A 21,285-nucleotide genomic window follows, 5' to 3' on the forward strand; every position below is an offset into this window, starting at 1 on the left:
GGGGCTGAGGGGACATGGGGGTTGAGCGGACATGGGGGTTGAGCGGACACGGGGGACTGAAGGGACATGCAGGAGCTGAGGGGACATGGGGGACTCAGGGGACACTTGGTTTGAGGGGACATGTAGAGGCTGAGGGGACATGAGGGGCTGCAGGGACATGGAGAGGCTGATGGGACATGGAGGGGCTGAGGGGACATGGAGGGGCTGAGGGGACATGGAGGGACTAAGGGGACATGGAGGGGCTGAGGGTACAGGGACGGTTGAGGGGACATGGAGGGGCTGATGGGACAGGGAGGGACTGAGGGGACATGGATGGGCTGTGGGGACATGGAGGGGCTGAGGGGACATGGAGTGTCTGAGGGAACATGGTGGGTCTATGGGGACACGGAGGGCTGAGGGGACATGGACAGGCTGAGAGGATTCTGAGGGGACACGGAGGTGCTGAGGGATATGGGGGATCTGAGGGGACATGGAGGGGCTGAGGGAACAGGTGCTGCTGAAGGGACATGTAGGGACAGAGGGGAGATGGAGGGGCTGAGGGGACCTTGAGGGGCTGAGGAGATAGAAGGGACCTGGAGGGACTGATAGGACATGGAGGGACAGAGGGGACATGGCAGGGCTGAGGTGATGGTGAGGGGATGCTGAGCATACATGGAGGGACAGAGAGGACACTGAGGGAGCTGAGGGGAGCTCTGAGTGGCCAGGAGACAGTGGGAACTGATGGGACTCAGGGTCAAGAGGATGCCAAGCAAGCTCTTACTGAGCTCTGTGTGTGACAACATTGTGGAAAAGAACACCTTTTCCCTCTTTTCTCTTTAAGCTCAGGAACCTGAAGGGTTCTGAGCAGCAGTCAGGGCCACCAAGAGCCTAACAAACAAAGCTCAAGAAAATGCCACGTAGATAGCATAGGTTAAGCAAAGGGACTCACAAGCCTGAGGCTCCATGGTCCCAGGTTCAATCCCCCAAACTACCATAAACCAAAGCTGAGCAGTGCTCTAATACAATAAAATAAAAAAGCCAATCTTCAGATTTTCCACCCAAAGGGGGGTCTCAATTTATCTTCCTTCACTGAGACCTTGAGAACAAAACCCCCTCACAGCTGCCTGCTGTGTCCCTCAGAAAGCACCCAGGTGGACGCTGAGAGCAGCAGTGCAAGGTGCACAGGGAACCACACACACATTCATACGCTCACACTCACACGCTCTCACTCACACATATGCTCACAAACACCATCACGCACATGCTCACACTCACCCACATCCACACATGCTCACACATAAGCTCACACCCATCACACGCATGCTCACTCACACATCCACACATGTTGCTGAGGAGTTATTCTGATGCAGTCTCCGCCCCCAGGTTTTTCTATGCCCCGCTAAATCCTAGAGTGCCCCCTTTCAACCAATCCTGGCCCCACACGTCACCCCTGGTTGTCGCCCAATAAAAAGCCCCCTCTCCCCTCCCCTCTCTCTCTCTGGGCTCTCGGCTCTCCCTCTCTGAGGTCTCGCTGCCTGCTCTCCCCCCGTGGTCGGCCATTGCCGGCTGGCTCCACGTGGTCTGAACCAAACCTCCCCCCCCATCCTATAATAAAGATCTGTGTACCCCTTTGCTCTGGACGTCCGCTCTCTTCTCCGCGGTGCAGCCCGACACCAGACCGCTGCAACAACACACACATGCTCACGTTCACACATATGTTCACACCCACCATCACACATGCTCACACTCACACATATGCTCACACCCACCATCACACACATGCTCACACTCATCCACATCCACACATGCTCACACATATGCTCACACCCATCACACGCATGCTCACTCACACATCCACACATGCTCACATTCACACATATGCTCACACCCATCACACATGCTCACACTCATCCACACATGCTCACACATATGCTCACACCCATCACACGCATGCTCACTCACACATCCACACATGCTCACATTCACACATATGTTCACACCCACCACCACACATGCTCACACTCACGCATATGCTCACACCCACCATCACACATGCTCACTCATCCACATCCACACATGCTCACACTCACACATATGTTCACACCCACCATCACACATGCTCACACTCATCCACACATGCTCACACATATGCTCACACCCATCACACGCATGCTCACTCACACATCCACACATGCTCACACATATGCTCACACCCATCACACGCATGCTCTCTCACACATCCACACATGCTCACATTCACACATATGTTCACACCCACCATTACACATGCTCACACTCACGCATATGCTCACACCCACCATCACACATGCTCACTCATCCACATCCACACATGCTCACACTCACACATATGCTCACACCCACCATCACACATGCTCACACTCATCCACACATGCTCACACATATGCTCACACCCATCACACGCATGCTCACTCACACATCCACACATGCTCACACTCACACATATGCTCACACCCACCATCACACATGCTCACACTCATCCACACATGCTCACACATATGCTCACACCCATCACACACATGCTCTCTCACACATCCACACATGCTCACATTCACACATATGTTCACACCCACCATCACACATGCTCACACTCACGCATATGCTCACACCCACCATCACACATGCTCACTCATCCACATCCACACATGCTCACACACATGCTCACATCCATCACACACATGCTCACTCACACATCCACATATGTTCACATTCAGACATATGCTCACAACCACCATCACACACATGCTCACACTCATCCACATCCACACATGCTCACACATATGCTCACACCCATCACACGCATGCTCACTCACACATCCACACATGCTCACTTATCCACACATGCTTACATTCACACATATGCTCACACCTACCATCACACATGCTCACACTCACACATATGCTCACACCCACCATCCAACATGCTCACTCATCCACACATGCTCACTCACACATATGCTCACACCCATCACACACATGCTCACACTCACAGGCAAACACATGCTCACATACAACACACATGCTCACACTCACACATCCAGATGTTCACACTCACACATCCACACACATGCTCACACTCACACAAGTACACATGTCTACCCACACATCCACACACATGCTCACACCCACACATCCACACATGCTCACACTCACACAAGTACACATGTCTACCCACACATCCACACACATGCTCACACTCACACAGCCACACATGCTCACACTCACACAGGCATACATGCTCACATTCATACACACTCACAGACGTTCACATGCACATCATCACATCCATGCACTTGTGTGCTCAGATATGCATGCACACACGTGCAAACACACACACATGCACACAGCACAGTGGGAGTACGGGCCAACAGGAGCAACCCCACCTGAGAGGCAGCAGTGGTCTCACCTGGGGGGCTGTGCTGAGAAGACTCTCGGGAGGCATGGGACTCCTTGCGGCTCCCAAGCCGTCCTTCACGGCCCGAAGCTCATCTTCATGCTTGAGCTGAAGTCTCTCTAGCTCCTGAGTCAGCAGCAGCTGGTGAGCAGCCTCCGTCTTCTGCAGCTGCCCCTCCAGATCTGCCCGCAGCAGCTCCAGGGCCTGCCGGTGCTCATCCCGCACAGCCTGCGCCGCAGACACGTAGCAGGCCTCCAGGGAGTCCAGAGTGGACAGGTGCTGTGTCTCCAAGGCGCCGACCTCAGCCGCGTGTCTCATCTGCAGCTCGGACACGCGTGCGTCCGACAGTGCCCGCTGCTCGCTCTCCCACGCGGCCCTGAGCTCCTCCACCTCTGCCCTGTGCTTCACCTCAAGCTCCAAGGTCAGGGCCCGGACGTGCTGCTGGTGCTGCTCCTGGAGGAGCTTCAGCTCGCTTGCATGTTTCTCCTGGGCCTCCCGTAGAGAAGCATCTTGCTCTGCAGAAAACTTCTCTGTGATTTTCTTACGTTCTTCTAAAAACCTGAGAGGGCAGGGCAGAGTAAGAGTCATAAAACCCAGTCTGAAGTGAGACGGAGCACTCACTACCCAGGAAAGGCCACGTAACTGGTGACGCTGTGGGCCTGTGTCCTGTCAGTCTCTTCTCTGCCACAAGCAGTCGTGACCACCCCACCCCCCCCATAAGTCAGTGACGAGTGAAGGGGTCACGCCAGGCCATAGCTCAGAGCCAGGGGCACATGCCACAGACTAAAGTGAGGTCACAAGAGCCAGAACCAGAAAACAGGAGTACAAACCCACACACTCTCATCACAGGGGAGGGACCCCTGGGGCCACAGGGGCGTCAGAGGACTCGGGTGACGGACGCGAGAGCCCTCAGATGAGACTTAAAAGAGTCAATAAAGCAAGTGCGAGAGTACAACTAAGAGTGCCAGCGGCTAGGAGAGCGTCTCCAGTCAATATGCCTCCAAGCGGCCAGGACAGGAGCCAGACTGAGCGAGGAGAACTGGGAAGACAGGCAGCACACACCAGGGAGGTGCACAAGCTCGGGAACAAGTTAAGTCCACAGTTATGTCTGACCACAAACGACCAGCTTCAGTCTTGATCGTGTCTGACTGAGCTACAGTGTGGCTGTGGTCACTTCTGACTGCTCCAGAGCGGAGCACCACCCACAGACCGCCCAATAGCATTCACAGTCCTCTTAGCCTTGGGCAGCTACGAGACCCACACATGAAGCTGAGGGGCAGCTGACAGACGAGAGTCCAAAAAAGATGTCGGTGGCCTGGGAGGCTGCACAGTGGACAGAACACTAGACTCTCGGGCACAAAGTCCCAAGTGTGATTCCTGGAACTGCACGTGCCAGTGACACTCCAGTTCTCTCTCTCTCACTAATAAATTTGAAAATTATAAAGCGGGGGGGGGGGGGGAGAGGGGCAGTGGCATATCTAGTTGAACACACTCATTTTCATTATACAAGGACCTGGGTTCAAGCCCTCAACCCCCACCTATAGGGGAGAACTTTACAAGTGGTGAAACAGGTCTGCAGATATCCCTCATTCTCAATATGGCCCCTTCCCTCTCTCAATTTCCCTGTCCTATCAAATAAAAATTTGAAAAAAGGGAGCCGGGTGATGGCACCGTGGGTTAAGCGCATGTGGCGCAAAGCACACGGACCAGCATCAGGATCCCGGTTTGAGCCCCCATATCCCCACCTGCAGGGGGTTCACTTCACAGGCGGTAAAGCAGGTCTGCCGGTGTCTGTCTGTTTCTCCCCGTCTGTCTTCCCTTCCTCTCTCCATTTCTCTCTGTCCTATCCAATAATAATGACAGCAGTAACAACAACAAAAACAACAATAATAAGCAACAAGGACAACGAAAGGGAAAAATTTTCATTTTTTTTAAATCAAGTCTTAAAGAAGGGGGCAGGCAGTGGCACACACAGAAACCCAGCTCAAGTGGTGGAGCAGGGCTTCAGGTATCTCTTTCGCTCCCTATCTTCCCCTCTCCTCTTAATTCTTCCCTGTCCCATCAAGTAAAGAGAAAGAGGGAAGAAAAAGGACAAAAAGGCCACCGGGTGATACGGTCAGCACATTCTGTGATGAAGGGAAGCGTAAACCTGTGAGTACGACTGGGCGGCGTGGGGCGAGGAAGGGCAGCGTCTTTGCAGTCCTGGAGGCCAGCAGGTCACTGTCTCCCTCCACTCAAACCGGCTGCCAGGGACCCGGCTCAGCCCACACAGGTGCTGGGCTAGGCTGCCAGGGCCCAGGCACCGACACACAGGGCACACCCACCTGTTCTGGGCCAGCATCAGCTGGAGGGCACAGTCTTCCTTCAGGCGGAGTGTGGCGAGTTCCTGAGCTGGGTCTGTGGCCCCCATGCTGTCAGCCGGCTCCCGGCCACAGCGGCCACAGGGCGCAGCCTCATCTGCGAGCTCCAGCTGCCGCAGGCGGCCCTGCTGCTCTAGCAGCGACGCCTCCAGCTCCAGGATCTGGGCTGCCTGCTGCGCCTGCAGCTGCCGCATCTCCTCTTCACGGAGCTGGAACTTGCTGACGACGGACTGCTTCTCAGACTCTGCCCGCTCTCGCAGTTCCAGCAGCAGGTGCGTCAGCTTCTCCTCAGCTTTCCTCTCTCCGTCTTCAGTGGCAGCCGTCCACTCTGCTTCTTTCTCTCTGAACTCCTGCCTCATGTTCTGAATTCTCTCCTGAGCTCGCTTCAGCTCCTCCTGGTGATCCTCAGCTAACTCAAGCTTTGCCTAGAGATGAGATGTCACGGTCACGGAAGAAAACTACCATGGTCCGGGAGGTAACGCAGTGGATAGAGCACTAGACTCTCAAGCACAGGGTCCAGAGTTCAATACCTGGGCAGCACGTGGACCAGAGTGATATCTGGTTCCTTCTCTCTCTCCTCCTTTCTCATTAATAAATAAAATCTTAAAAAGGGAGGGAGGGAGGGAGGGAGGGAGGGAGGAAACTAAATGGCTTGAGTCTGGCCACAGAGGCTCCAGCACACAGGATGATGGACAGCTGTGCTACAGTGAACATTTTCTCAGCCCCATGTGGAAAGGAAACAAATTAGGATGCTGGGGGGAAGGCAAATACTCAGACTCTGAAGAAAAAATAAAGTCAATAAATCACTGACAAAAAGACACAAGACTGGTCTCAACTCCTTACTTTAAGTTTGAAAGCATGGAGCGTAAAGCCCTCGTCAGGCCATGAATCAGCAGATTAATCAGAGATGGCAACTATCAGCTTTGTATAATTGTAAGAAGCCACAAGGACCTGCACGAGGATCCAGGTTCGAGCCCCCGGCTCCCCACCTGCAAGGAGGTCGCTTCATAAGCAGTGAAGCAGGTCTGCAGGTATCTGTCTTTCTCTCCCCCCTGTCTTCCCCTCCTCTCTCCATTTCTCTCTGTCCTGTCCAACAACAGCAGCAGCAACAACAATGGGGAAAAAAACGGCCACCAGGAGCAGCAGATTCGTAGAGCAGGCACCAAGCCCCAGTGATAACTCTGGAGGCAAAAACAAAAAAATATTAAAAAAAAACAAAAAAAATGAAAAAAAGAAAAGAGCCTTGTATATCTGAAGCACCAAAGGTCCCAGGCTCAGTGACCACTACCACCATAAACCAGAGCTGAGCAGTTCTCAAAAAATTGTGGGGCCAGGTGGTGGCGCACCTGGTTAAGCACATACTCACTGTGCACAAGACCCAGGTTCAAGCCCCTGGCCCCCACTTGCAGGCGTAAAGCTTTGCAAGTGGTAAAACAGGGCTGCAGGTGTCTTTCTGCCTCTTTCCCTCCCCTTCCCCCCTCAATGTCTCTGTCTCGATCCAATAATAAATAAAAACTTTTTTAAAGATATTTATTTATTCATTCCCTTTTGTTGCCCTTGTTGTTTTATTGTTGTAGTTATTATTGTCGTCGTTGTTGGATAGGACAGAGAGAAATGGAGAGAGGAGGGGAAGACAGAGGGAGAGAGAGAAAGACAGACACCTGTAGATCTGCTTCACCGCTTGTGAAGGGACTCCCCTGCAGGTGGGGAGCCGGAGGCTCAAACTGGGATCCTTATGCCGGTCCTTGAGCTTTGCGCCACCTGTGCTTAACCCGCTGCGCTACCGCCTGACTCCCATAAATAAAAATATTTTAAAAAATAGTGACAGTGGATTCATCTGCAAACACTAAGCCCCAGCAATAACTACGGTGACAAAATAAATACGTAAATAAAATACAGCAAAACAAGTGAGCTGTCACACTCTGGAAGGAAATGAAAATCCTGTAAGACTCCGCATGGAAGGAGCTGGGGAGAAGGGGGTCACAAGACAGAAATACACAGCTGACAGGAGTAGAGTGGATGGAAGGGGCTTTGTCAGAAGGGCTGAGAGGAATTGAATGCTATCCCCATCAAGATCCCAACCATATTTTTTAGCAGAATAGGACAAATGCTACAAATGTTTATCTGGAAGAGAAAAGACCTAGAATTGCCAAAACAATCTTGAGAAAAAAGAACAGAACCGGAGGCATCACACTCCCAGATCTCAAACTGTATTATAGAGCCATTGTCATCAAAACTGCTTGGTACTGGAACATGAATAGACACACTGACCAGTGGAATAGAACTGAGAGCCCAGAAATGAGGCCCCACACCTATGGACATCTAATCTTTGACAAAGGGGCCCAGACTATTACATGGGGAAAGGAGAGTCTCTTCAACAAATGGTGTTGGAAACAATGGGTTGAAACATGCAGAAGAATGAAACTGAATCACTGTATTTCACCAAATACAAAAGTAAATTCCAAGTGGATCAAGGACTTGGATGTTAGACCACAAACTATCAGATACTTAGAGGAAAATATTGGCAGAACTCTTTTCCTTATAAATTTTAAAGACATCTTCAATGAAACGAACCCAACTACAAAGAAGACTAAGGCAAGTATAAACCTATGGGACTACATCAAATTAAAAAGCTTCTTCACAGCTAAAGAAACCACTACCCAAACCAAGAGACCCCTCACAGAATGGGAGAAGATCTTTACATGCCATACATCAGACAAGAGTTTAATAACCAACATATATAAAGAGCTTGCCAGACTCAACAACAAGACAACAAATAACCCCATCCAAAAATGGGGGGGGGGGAGGACTTGGACAGAATATTCACCACAGAAGAGATCCAAAAGGCTGAGAAACACATGAAAAAATGCTCCAAGTCTCTGACTGTCAGAGAAATGCAAATCAAGACAACAATGAGATACCACTTCACTCCTGTGAGAATGTCACACATCAGAAAAGGTAACAGCAGCAAATGCTGGAGAGGGTGTGGGGTCAAAGGAACCCTCCTGCACTGCTGGTGGGAATGTCAATGGGTCCAACCTCTGTGGAGAACAGTCTGGAGAACTCTCAGAAGGCTAGAAATGGACCTGCCCTATGACCCTGCAATTCCCCTCCTGGGGATATATCCTAAGGAACTCAACACATCCATCCAAAAAGATCTGTGTGCACATATGTTCTTGGCAGCACGATTTGTAATAGCCAAAACCTGGAAGCAACCCAGGTGTCCAACCACAGATGAGTGGTTGAGCAAGTTGTGGTCTATATACACAATGGAATACTACTCAGCTGTGAAAATGGTGACTTCACTGTTTTCAGCCGATCTTGGATGGACCTTGAAAAATTCATGTTGGGTGAAATAAGTCAGAAACAGAAGGATGAATATGGGATGATCTCACTCTCAGGCAAAAGTTGAAAAACAAGATCAGAAAAGAAAACACAAGTAGAACCTGAAATGGAATTGGCATATTGCACCCAAGTAAAAGACTCTGGGGTGGGTGGGTGGGTGGGTGGGGAGAATACAGGTCCATGAAGGATGATAAATGACATAGTGGGGGTTGTATTGTTAAATGGGAAACTGGGGAATGTTATGCATGTACAAACTATTGTATTTACTGTTGAATGTAAAACATCAATTCCCCAATAAAGAAATAAATTAAAAAAAAAAAAAAAGAGCTCCTGCCTGACTGGGAGTATGGATCGACCAGTCAACGCCCATGTTCAGCGGGGAAGCAATTACAGAAGCCAGACCTTCCACCCTCTGCAACCCACAACGACCCTGGATCCATACTCCCAGAGAATATGAGAATGGGAAGGCTATCAGGGGAGGGGATGGGATATGGAGATCGGGTTATGGGAATTGTGCGGGATTGTACCCCTCTCATTCTATGGTTTTGTTAATGTCTCCTTTCTTAAGTAAAATTAAAAAAAAAAAAAAAGAAGGGCTGAGAGGAAGACCTAGACACTTACGGTCTGGCCCCCTCGTCCAGCTTTGCAAGGACACTTCCCTGATGGCCACAGACTCACTCCAGAATCTGCATGTTACCAGACACCTGCAGGCAGCCCTCCACACGGGGGCAAAATGACACTACAGAAAGGGCCAGGTAGGACCCAGGTTGGGCACAGGCCTGGTCTACAGGGGTCCCCAGTCCTCATGCTGGTGGCAGGTGGAAGAGCAGCTCCAGGAGGGCAGAAGTCACGGCCATGGGCAAGAGGGGGCTTGGGACATGAAAGATGCCGCTGGGGCACAATGGTCATGAAGTGTCACACTCACCTTCACCAAGTCCTCTCTCAGGCGGATTTCATACTGTAACTTCTCATGCAGATTTCTATTTTCTATTTTCAAGAGGTCTATTTCTTCCTTGAGCTCTGTCCGAAGAAGCGAGAGCTTCACCTTGTGCTCGGTCTCCAAACCCAGGACTCTGGCCGCCACTTCAGCTTCCACGTCCAGGGCCGTGTCCCGCGCACATCGCAGACACAGCCGGGCCGGTCCTGAGGGGGTCGGGGCTGTCAGGTGAGACAATTCTCTGACGTCCCAGTCAGGGGTGATGTTGGCCAGATGGGGCAGTGCTGAAGGGCACCCACCTTGGCTGGACTCTGAGGGCCCCAAGCACTGCTCCCCCACTGACACCTGGGCCTCCTCGACAGCCGGCACCTGCGTGACTTCCAGGGAGGGCTTCTGCGCTGTGAGATGGCGCCAACGGCCGTCCTCCAACTCGGTGTGCAAATACCTCGGGCTTTCCTGAGGGGTCAGCAACAGGACACTGCAAGGAGCCCGAGCCTCTTGGAGACCCCCATGTGACCTCAAAGGGCCAGGTGCATGCAGAAGAGACAAAGGCTGCCTCCTCCTCACACCATATCCACACAGAGGACGTGAAGAATCGGCCTCAGGAGCACCGAGTCGGACCAGAATTTCCCGGAGTCAAGCTGTAGGCAGGCGTCCACCAGAACAAATGCCTGCCCTCCCATCCCCAGGACTGCAAGCCACTGTGGTCACAGTCCCAGAGCGGGGTGCTCCCAGGTCTCTCTGCCTCAACTGACCCACAAGTGCCTGTTCTAATATTTTCTGTCCCACTGAAAACACAACACTGGAGGAATCACGCCAATCTAAGCTTCAAGCTCCCCGAAAGTCACGTTATATCTCAGATAAGAACTCTCACATTCGAGGAGTCGGGCGGTAGCGCAGCGGGTTAAGCGCAGGTGGCGCAAAGCACAAAGACCGGCATAAGGATCCCGGTTCGAACCCCGGCTCCCCACCTGCAGGGGAGTCGCTTCACAGGCGGTGAAGCAGGTCTGCAGGTGTCTATCTTTCTCTCCTCCTCTCTGTCTTCCCCTCCTCTCTCCGTTTCTCTCTGTCCTATCCAACAACGACGACAACAACAATAATAACTACAACAATAAAACAACAAGGGCAACAAAAGGGAATAAATAAATAAATAAAATAAAAAATCTAAAAAAAAAAAAAAAGAACTCTCACATTCATGGAATCAATAACTGGGCCTTGAAAAGAACTAGATCCAGAAGCACATGCCCGCCCATCACATGAGAATACAAAAGAATCACATTGGGGGCCGAGTGGTGTCACACACATATTAACACATGCAAGGGCCCAGGTTCAAGCCCCACTCCCCACCCAAAGTGGGGGAAGCTTCACGAGCAGCCATGAAGAGTGAACAGTGTCAACAGAGGCCATCTCAAGACTCAAGCAGCTTGCTCCGCTTGTGGAAAGGAGGGATGGAGCTTGGAGAACGTTGAGAGACATTCACCATGAAAGGCAGGGCCTGCAGTGGCCGATGCTGTCTCTCTCGCAGGAAGCTCTAGCCAAGCACCAGATAAAGAGGAGTGGTAGCCTCACCTCACACGGCTCCAGCTGAAGGCTGAGTCTGTCCATGTGCTCTCTGCCCTCGTCTCCTGCTGCCTCTTCCAGAAACATGCCGGACGAACTAAAGAGAGACCACCTTGTAAGGACCAGACACAAGGGCCATTTCTACCTGGACTCTGCTACAACCCAGGGTCTCACTGCACTGAAGGAGAGAGTCTGCGTTGCAACTCAATTCGCAGGACAGAGTTCCAGCAGCGGGTCCCAGGCAGCACCACAGGCCCAACCCCAGGAGAACAGTTCAGCAGCAACAGGACAGGCCTAGCTGCCCGCTGCTCCAAATGCCATCCTCTTTCAGACCTCAGATATAAAATACTTTTGCCTCCAGGGTTATCACTAAGGCTCAGTGCCTGCACTACAAATCCACTGCTCCTGTAGGCCATTTTTCCCACTTTGTTGCGCTTATTGTAGTTGTTATTGTTGTCACTGTTATTGTTATCGTTGTTATTGTTGTTGGACAGGACAGAGAGAAATGGAGAGAGGAGGGGAAGACAGAGAGGGGGAGAGAAAGACAGACACCTGCAGACCTGCTCCACCACCTGTGAAGCTACTCCCTGCAGGTGGGGAGCCGGGAGCTCGAACCGGGATCCTTAACGCCGGTCCTTGCGCTTTGCACCACGTGCGCTTAAACTGCTGAGCTACCGCCCAGCTCCCGAAATACATTTCTAAAGCAGAAAGCAACCAGCTACAAATGCAGACCTGATCCCAGCCCCAGGTTCCTATCACAAACACGATTCTCAGATGGAAACTGTTCAACTTACCCGATCTCCCCAGACTCCAGGAGAGAGTCATCCTTCACCTCCTGCAGCCGCTGCTGAAGCAGCACCAGGTCTTCCTGGTAGCTTTTCTCAGCGTCCCGTAACTTATTTTCAAAGTAAATTCTGAGTTCTTCTAGTTCAGACTCGTGTTCAGTCTTCTCTCGCTGCCGCTGCTGTGCAAAATCTCGCTTCAAGTGCTCTAGTTCTTCCTTGTGAGACTCTGGAGCCAGGAGCTGTTCTTGAACCTCTAGAGTGGGAAGAAATCACACAATTGCCTCAAAGTCAAATGGAGAAGCCGGAGCGGTTATGACTACAGTGCAGCATGGGATTCAGGGAGAACCCTCACTAGAGCCTGAGGGAGGTGTGGCCTGGGGTCCTGGGAGACCAGTCACACCTGCCCGAGGTGGGCCCCTGCGGTCTGCATGGAGTGTGAGCTCCCAAATCCAGCAGGGAGATGACCACACTCCCCAGTTCTCAAGCCCAGCCAGCAGGCCCCCAAGAACACAGGGCATAGGCAGAGCAGAAAGGGGCAGCTCTCCAACCCTACGGAGGCATCTCCCAGCAGAGCTGGCCCTGTGAGCACAAACATCCCCTTGAAGGAAGGGTACCATGTCACTTCTCTGCACCCATTACCACTGGGAAGCCCTAACATGGGTTTTCAACAAGGAAAACCACAACTTTCACTGCTGACGACCGGGACTGTCAAACTCACCACTGGACACCTGCCCGCTGCCTCCTGCTGACGCCAGCTGAGCCCACAGTCGTCTGATCTCCTCCCGGGACTGGGCCTTCAGCTCCTCATAGGAGGCCTGCAGCTCCTCCAGCTGAAGAGGAAAGAGAGTCATGAGCACCCAGCCCAGACCTGAAGGCCCGCAGGCCGCAGTCCATATTGTCCGGGCAGTGCTGCCCCTTAGTGTACCAATCCTGGCACACAGCCTGCTGGGTCTCGCCATGGGGACAAGAGCGTCGCTGGCGTGGTCAGCCTGACCCTGGCGTGGTCAGGCTGCTCCCCCCACTTCATAGGAAAGGGTCTGGACAAAGGAGCAGTGCAGGGCTGCTGCACCGTGCTCTCCAGGCATTTCTGTTTCCTGTTTCCTGATGGCAGTCAGAGCCTGGCTTCGCAGCTGTCACAGCCCTTGTAAAGAATGCAGCTTCTCGGGGCAGGAGAGATAGCAAAATGGTTATGCAGAGACTCTCCTGCCTGAGGCTTCAAAGTCCCAGGTTTAACGTCCTCTACCGCTATTAGCCAGAGCTGAAGAAGGCCCTGCTAATTAAACAGATAAGACAAACAAAAAAGATGAAGCTTCTCCATGAGCCAGACTAAACGGAGCTGTGGAGCTCACCTCAGGGGCCATGCCCTCTTGCCATCACCCCAGCTCTACTATACCCTTCAAATTCAAACTCAGGAGAGGTGTCTTGGCAGAGAGCAGTGAGAGCCAGCCCACGCCCCAAGCCCCTCCCTGCCACCACCGGCCAATGGCCACCAGCCTACCTCCCGCTGCTTGGCTTCCTCCTGCTCCCTGAACCTCAGCTCCAGGTCCTGCAGGTGCTGGCAGCGCTCTGCTAGCAGGTCTTCCCTGAGCTTCTGCACAGCCGCATCGTGCTGGGCCTCCAGGGTCTGCAGGGCAGCTGTGGGCAGAGAGATTGATGCAGATTCAGCCCAAGGCCTGCCCCTGGCACCCAGCACTTCGAGACAGAAGCAGCAACCCACACAACTTCCTTGATAATGGTTTGATCACAGAACACCAGAAGTGACCTGAGACCAGAGCAGCACGCGGCACCCACGCCACGTGCTCAACCACACATCTGCAAGCAGTCCGGCCCTGCTGCTAGTACTACACCTCAGTCCCCCATAGACTCAATAAACTCGTGTCACAGGAGACCGGCAAGAGAGAAGCCAGAGCACCATCCTAGCACACGCAGAGCTGAGGACGGAGCTGAAGCCTCGGACTGCAAGGCCTGAGATCCACTGCACACATCATCCCAGTAGACTCACATTCAGCCTGGTCTTTGGCTTGAAAAATCTTCTCCAGCTCTGCCTTCTGTGCTGCCAGCTCTCTGCTCAACTGGCTCTGGAGCTTCTCCAGCTCCAACTGGTGCTTTGCAGACAGCTCTCTGCGGAGGTTTTCCAAGCATAAGTCCCTCTCGGTCTCCCAGTCTCGCTTCAGGGCCTAGCACACAACAGGAAAGGGGGACAGCGGCCAGTTTGGTCACTGGAAGAAAGGCTGCAATGGGCAGCGGGCACTGAGCCCCAGCCTGGGTCAGAGGGTTCCTAGGTGTCTATCAGACCCCACCAACCCCACTGCTGCCACAGTAGCACCTGCAAACCAGCCATCCCAGGAGTGAGAACAGGCTGCTCTCCTAGAGCAGATGGCCAGGGACATTCACAAGGCTGTGACCCCAGCAGCCAGCACAGAGCCCCGTGACGGACCAGGGAACTGCTGAGATGACCCCCTGCTGACAGGAGCCCGTTCCACTGTCCTCAGAAGAGAGTCCACTGTGCTGCCCAGAGAGGGAGGACACGCTCCAAAAGAAGCTGCCTTAAGCAAAGTGCACGTGGCGCCAAGCGCAAGGACCGGCACAAGGATCCCAGTTCAAGCCCCCGGCTCCCCACCTGCAAGGAGTCCCTTCACAGGCAGTGAAGCAGGTCTACAGGTGCTTTCTTTCCCTGTCTTCCCCTCCTCTCTCGATTTCTCTCTGTCCTGTCCAACGACAGCTACAACGATAATAATAATAGCCACAACAATGATAAAACAACAAGGGCAACAAAAGGGGAAAAAACTGTCTCCAGGAGCAGTGGATTCGTGGTGCAGGCACCGAGCCCAGCAATAACCGTGGGGGCAAAAAGAAAAAAAGAAAAAAAAAAGAAGCTGCCATCCCTCTTCCCCTGCAGCCTGGGTTGGGTCAGACTTGGGGGGAGACCAAAGGGGTCAGTGGCTCAGTAGGGGCCCCAGCGTGAGGCACTTCCTGACACCCATGCGCTCAAAGTCACATGCAGGCCCTGACATCGCCCAGGAGCCTCTCAGACTCAAGTGGCGTGGCACAGCACAGCACAGCCCAGCCCAGCCCAGCCCAGCCCAGCCCAGCCCACAGGACAGCACAGCACAGCACAGCACAGCACAACACAGCCCAGCCCAGCCCAGCCCAGCCCAGCCCAGCCCACCGTCCTGTCGGAGGGTCTGCTGTGTGGACAGAGGCGTGTCCCTGCCCAGAGGGCCTACACCACACAGGTGAGCAAGGAACCACAGAGCAGACTACTGTGACACATCCCACATGCTGTGTCCACTGGCACCCCAGCTTGGTACAGACTGTTCACGTCAGATGAGGGCACTCGAGGGGCTGGGGGGGAAGAAAAGCCCCTTTCCGCTAGGTCACACGCACCGCTATCTCCTGGGCACTCTTCTCCATTTCTGACTGTAACTTCTCCTTCAGTTCAGCTGCAAGAAAAACAAACTGAGTCTCAGCTCCCTAAATGCCCAGGCACTGAACAGCAGTTGCTCTGGTCAGGCTCAGTGGAGTGAACAGCAAACCAAGTTTGTTGAAAAACAAAGACGTTGGGGACACAGAAGCATCTCCTGGTGTTTGCATGAATCCACACAGGGTAGGCAGGTAGGCAGGAGCAGGGCAAGGTCAGGGACGGGGACAGGGACAAGGTGGGAAGGGACAGGGCAGGACAGGAATGGTGGCAGGGACAGGGTGGGATGGGGATCGTGTCAAGGAGAGGTGAGAATAGGATGGGGATGGGACAGGGATGGGATGGGGACAGGGCAGGATGGGGATAGGACGGGATGAGACAGGGACAAGACAGGGACAGGGCAGGAGGGGGGTGGCATCAGGGAAAGAACGAGGGTAGGACGGGGACGGGATGGGGACAGGGCAGGATGGGGACAGTGACGGGGATGGAACGAGGACAGGGTGGGATGGGACGCACCGGCCTCCTGGCCACAGCGCAGGGCCAGCTCCTCACGCTCGCGCGCGTGCTGCTCCCGCTCCAGCTGCAGCTCCAGCTGCTGGCGGTTCTGGGCTAGAGCCAGCTCCTGCGCGTGCCGCCCATTCAGCATGTCACGCAGCTCCACCAGCGCCGTCTCCTTCTCCCGCTGCAGGTTGGCCTGCGTCAGCTCCAGCTGCGCCGTGTGCATGTTGCTCAGACTCAGGCGCAGGGCCTCCAGCTCCAGGGGGGGCAGGGGCTGTGGGAGAGGCACCTGGTCCTTCCTGCACTAGCCCCCACCTGCCCAGTGGTGCTCCCATCACGAGTGCTGCCGGCACAGACTCGTTCCCGCCGGCCATCCCCAGGTCCCCACTGCAGCTCCCGCCACCCCCCACCCACACACAGAGCATATTCTCCTTGTGGGACCACAACTCCCCGTCCCCAGCCAGGACAGTTACCTGGGCCCGTGGGTGCTTGTCACCCTCACTCTGGCTGCCCCCCACTTCAGCAGCCGCCAGCTCACATTCCTGTTCTTGGTCCTGGAGAGTAAACATCACTGGAGACACGTGTCCCCAGCAACCCTGCCCAGACCTGAGGGCAGTACCAAGCACAAGCTGCACCGTCCACAGGGGCCACACAGGGCTCAGCGGCCACAGGGAAGAAGCCGACAGGGGAGCCCAGGGCAGGAGCCCAGGCCCAGTGCCGTGTACGTGAACCGCAGCAGGTGCGTACAGGGACAGACCACAGCCTGGGGGTGGGGAGCCGCTCACTGTGCGGGGCCGCCTTGGGGAGAGAAGGCTCTGGAACTAGGTTGTAGGCACACAAGATGTCCCAGAGCCACTGACACACAGGACTTCGTGCCATGCTAGCTAGCTGTCTCGCAAATGTGACAATTATGCAAGACTACTTAACCGGGTTAAGTGCTTGAGTGAGGTCTGGCACCCAGTCACTGGCGCTCCTCAGGAGGGAGATGGGTGGCACAAGGGGACAGCAGAGGAACAGGAGGCTTCACAGCTGCTGCTCAGCTCCGGGTCAGGGAAGCCATGGAGCTAAGCATGCACCCAGAGCCACAGGAAGAGGCTTCTGTCTTCCTCTAGATTGCTCAGCTCTGGCTGATGGTGGTTGGGGATTGAACCTGGGACCTCAGAGCCTCAGGCATGGGAGCCTTTTGCATAAGCACTATGCTACCTCCCCCACCCAGAGGCTTCTGTCTTAACGTTCCCACCTCTGCAACAGTTAAGGGGAAAGCTGGAGGCAGCCAAGGGTCAGAGTACAACCCGGCACGTGGAGGCCGTAGGCTCGACTTCAGAGAACGAAGGGGTTGGGCGGAGGCGCACCTGTTTGAACACACATCACACTGCACAAGGACCGGGTTCAAGCCCCCCAGTCCCCACCTGCAGGGGGGAAGCTTCACAAGCAGTGAAACAGGGCTGCAGGGGTCTCTTCCCCTCCCTCCCTATCTTCCTCTTCCCTCTCCATTGCTCTCAGTTTCTATCCAATAAAAAAGAAAAACATTTTTTATTCCTTTTTGTAATATTTATTCCCTTTTGTTGCCCTTGGTTTTTATTGTTATACTTATCATTGTTGTTATCGTTGTTGGACAAAACAGAGAGAAATGGAGAGAGGGGAAGACAGAGGGGGAAAGAGAGACACCTGCAGACCTGCTTCACCGCCTGTGAAGCGACTCCCCTGCAGGTGAGGAGCCGAGAGCTGAAACCGGGACCCTCATGCAGGTCCTCATGCTTCGCGCCACATGCGTTAACCCACCGCACTACCACCCGACTCCCCAAAACATTTTTTTTTGCCTCCAGGGTTATTGCCGGGGCTCGGTGCCTGCACCACAAATCCACTGCTCCTGGAGACTACTTTTTTCCCCTTTTGTTACCCTTGTTGATTTATCATTGTTGTGGTTATTATTACTGTTGTTGTAGCTGTCGTTGGATAGGACAGACAGAAATCGAGAGAGGAGAGAGAAGAGAGAGGAGAGAGAAATCGGGGGGGGGGGGGAAGATAGACACCTGCACATCTGCTTCACCGTCCGTGAAGCAACTCCCCTGTAGGTGGGGAGCCAAGGGCTCGAACCGGGATCCTTACACGGTGGGTCCTTGAGTTTCGCGCCACCTGCACTTAACCTGCTGCACTACCACCCAACTCCCACATTTTTTAAGTAAAGGAAAAAAAGGGGACCAGGTGGTGGCTCATCTGGTTGAGTGCACATGTTACAGTGCACAAGGACCCAGGTTCAAACCCCCGGTCCCCACCTACAGGGGAAAAGCTTTACCAGTGGTGAAGCAGGTCTGCAGGTGTCTGTCTCTCTTCCTCTCTGTCTCCCCTCCTCCTCTCAATTTCTGGATGTCTCTATCCGATACATAAATAAAGATAATAAAAAAAAAAACTTTTTACAAAAAGGGATAAAAGAAAAATCAGCCATTCTGATGTTTACAGAGTCAGACTCTTTCTCATGCAGCCACTCTGCCTGGAGCCCAGCCTGGACTGGACCCCACCTGGAGCCCCCACCCCCCACTGCAGAGACACTGCAGCAGTGGCACCGTACCTGGGAGGCGGCCACAGCCTGTTCCTGACACTTGGCCTCTCGCTTTGTCTGCAGCTGCTCCAGGTCCTGCAGTGGAGAGGGAGTTGCAGGAGAGCAGCGAAAACAAGTCCAGAGGAGCCCCCACCCCCATGTTTATTTCACTCTCCAGAGCGGCACTCCAAAACAACAAGCAGACTTGAAACTTCTCCCAGCGACTCCAGTCCCTAACGATGCTGCCATTTGTTAATAACTTTGCCCCGTCCCCTCTGCTGAAACCTTCCAGCTCCTAAGCAAATTTCACTCCTTCAGCTCCATGCAACTTTCTACTCTCTCAATCTCTCAAGTTCATATACATTCCAATATATCATCTTCAAGATAAAACTCTTGGGGGCCTGGAGACAGCACACCCAAGTAAACACATGCTGCCAAAGACGGCCCCGGTTCAATCCCCCAGAACTGCAGGGGAAAACTTTATGAGTACAGGAGTGGTACTGTGGTATTTCTCCTTCTCTGTCTCCCACCTTCTACCAAAAAAAAAAAAATTCACTGGGAAGGGGTAGATATCATAACGATTATGCAAAGAGAGTATCACGCCTGAGGCTCCAAAGCCCTGGGTTCAATCCCCTGCACCACCAAAAGCCAGAGGTGAGCAGTGCTCTGGTAAAAAAAAGAAAAAAAAAATTCACCTGCAAACATGAAGTTCCAGAGAAAGACCCTGGCAAGAAAATAAGTCCCAGCAAGCAGCTCGGCTGGGTAGTGAGCCCAGGCCCAGGTCTGCGTGCAACCCTGTGCACACTGCAGGAAGGCTCAGTGCTGTGGCATCTTTCATTCCCCTCTCCCTGCTTTTTTCTATCTGAAAAGGTTAGTCTGGAACAGCAAAGCCCCAGCGATAACAAAACAATAAATACAATCCTTCCTGGGGCTGCAGGTGGAGCGCCTTGTTAAGTACACATGGTACAGTGCACAAGGACTTGGGTTCAAGTCCCTGGTCCACACTTGCAGGGGGGAAGCTTCACAAGTGGTGGAGCAGGGCTGCGGGTGTCTAGCTCTCCCTCTCTATCCCCATTCCTCGAAGTTTCTCTGTCCTATCAAATAAAACAAAGTTTTTAAAAACTAAAAAGTAGACGGAGCCGGGCGGTAGCGCAGCAGGTTAAGCGCACGTGGCACAAAGCACAAGAACCACAAAAAAGATCCCGGTTTGAGCCCCCGGCTCCCCACCTGCAGGGGCGTCACTGCACAGGCGGTGAAGCAGGTCTGCAGGTGTCTTTCTCTCCCGTCTTCCCCTCCTCTCTCCATTTCTCTCTGTCCTATCCAACAACGACATCAATAACAACAATAATAACTACAATAAAACAACAAGGGCAACAAAAGGGAATAAATATTTAAAGAGAAAAAAGAAAAAACAAACAAAATATAAAATAAATAAATAAATAAATAAATAGTAGAATCCTTCCTGAATCATATGCAGAAAGACTCAGTGGGCAGAGCATGAACTCACACAAGTGAGACCACAGGCTGCTGCACTGGGGAGGTTTCACGAGTGGTGGAGTGGGGCTGCAGTATCCCTGCTATTTCTCTCCCTGCCTTTCACCCTCTATGTAGAAGAAAAAATAAATTAAAAAAAAATTGTCACAGACGATAACCCTAGAGGCAAAAAGAAAAGAGAGAACAAAAAGGCTGTTGAGAGTGGTGGGGCCCTGCAGACACTGAGCCCCAAGGCTAACCCTACTGGCCGAAAATGAACTGTGTGTGTGTGTGCGTATTGCACCCCCTTTCTGCAAACTGAAAGAAACCCCTTTGTCCACTCCCAGGAGGCAGAAGCAGACCAGAGCCCGTCCCCACGAGGCAGCCGCAGCAGATGGGGAGAGCAGTGTGAACAGGGGCAGACAGCAAGCACTCACCCGAGGGGCTGCAGGCCCGGCAGGCACGCCACTGAGTGGGGGGCTCGGGCTCGCACCCCCTGCGGCCCGGGGGGCCCCGGCAGCTACCGTGCCCTCCTCCTCCGGAACAGGCGCAGGGACAGCCTCGCTCTTCCTCTTCGCCGTCTTTTTCTTCGGGTTCGCACCGTCACCTTTTGCCTTTCTCTGTCGGAACTGAGCAAGCTGCGCAGGAACGTCGAGAAATAGTAGAGGCAGAGGTAAGCGAGGAAAAAGTGACAGAACCACAAAGTCAGCAGGCTGGTGGGCAGCATGAGGCGCAGGGCTGGCAGGCACCGTCCCCAACTCACGGCCACAGCCCGCCTCTGCTAACAGGGACCCTGGGAGTGCCCACAGAGATAAAAGCAAGACACCCCGTAGGCAGAACGGCTTCCCATTCTCAGAGGCGTTCAGAAACGCTAAACCGCCTTTAAAGTATATCTAGCCCAAAAACAGATAGTTCACTCTAGACACGTGTAAGGACTAAAGCTATATAAAAGCTT

General features: G+C 53.3%; 1 protein-coding gene across 13 annotated transcripts in view; it reads right to left on the reverse strand.

Moving 5' to 3' along the window:
• Positions 1-21,285, reverse strand: part of PCNT (pericentrin) — a 105,264-nt gene that overhangs the window by 52,504 nt on the left and 31,475 nt on the right. For 11 of the 13 annotated variants that reach the window (XM_060198849.1, XM_060198843.1, XM_060198844.1 and 8 more), the window contains exons 2-15: positions 20,768-20,968; positions 18,888-18,953; positions 16,792-16,872; positions 16,337-16,592; positions 15,787-15,842; positions 14,402-14,576; positions 13,898-14,034; positions 13,118-13,229; positions 12,409-12,652; positions 11,624-11,711; positions 10,354-10,510; positions 10,043-10,275; positions 5,737-6,197; positions 3,425-3,971 (exon numbers count right to left, since the gene is read on the reverse strand). In XM_060198849.1, coding sequence (XP_060054832.1) covers positions 3,425-3,971; positions 5,737-6,197; positions 10,043-10,275; positions 10,354-10,510; positions 11,624-11,711; positions 12,409-12,652; positions 13,118-13,229; positions 13,898-14,034; positions 14,402-14,576; positions 15,787-15,842; positions 16,337-16,592; positions 16,792-16,872; positions 18,888-18,953; positions 20,768-20,968 — 2,814 coding nt within the window. The remainder of the gene's footprint in view (positions 1-3,424; positions 3,972-5,736; positions 6,198-10,042; positions 10,276-10,353; positions 10,511-11,623; positions 11,712-12,408; positions 12,653-13,117; positions 13,230-13,897; positions 14,035-14,401; positions 14,577-15,786; positions 15,843-16,336; positions 16,593-16,791; positions 16,873-18,887; positions 18,954-20,767; positions 20,969-21,285) is intronic. The other 2 variants (XM_060198842.1, XM_060198853.1) reach the window with 2 other exon arrangements.

Source organism: Erinaceus europaeus, chromosome 9 (genome assembly GCF_950295315.1).
Source record: "Erinaceus europaeus chromosome 9, mEriEur2.1, whole genome shotgun sequence".
In the NCBI taxonomy this organism is placed as follows: domain Eukaryota; kingdom Metazoa; phylum Chordata; class Mammalia; order Eulipotyphla; family Erinaceidae; genus Erinaceus; species Erinaceus europaeus.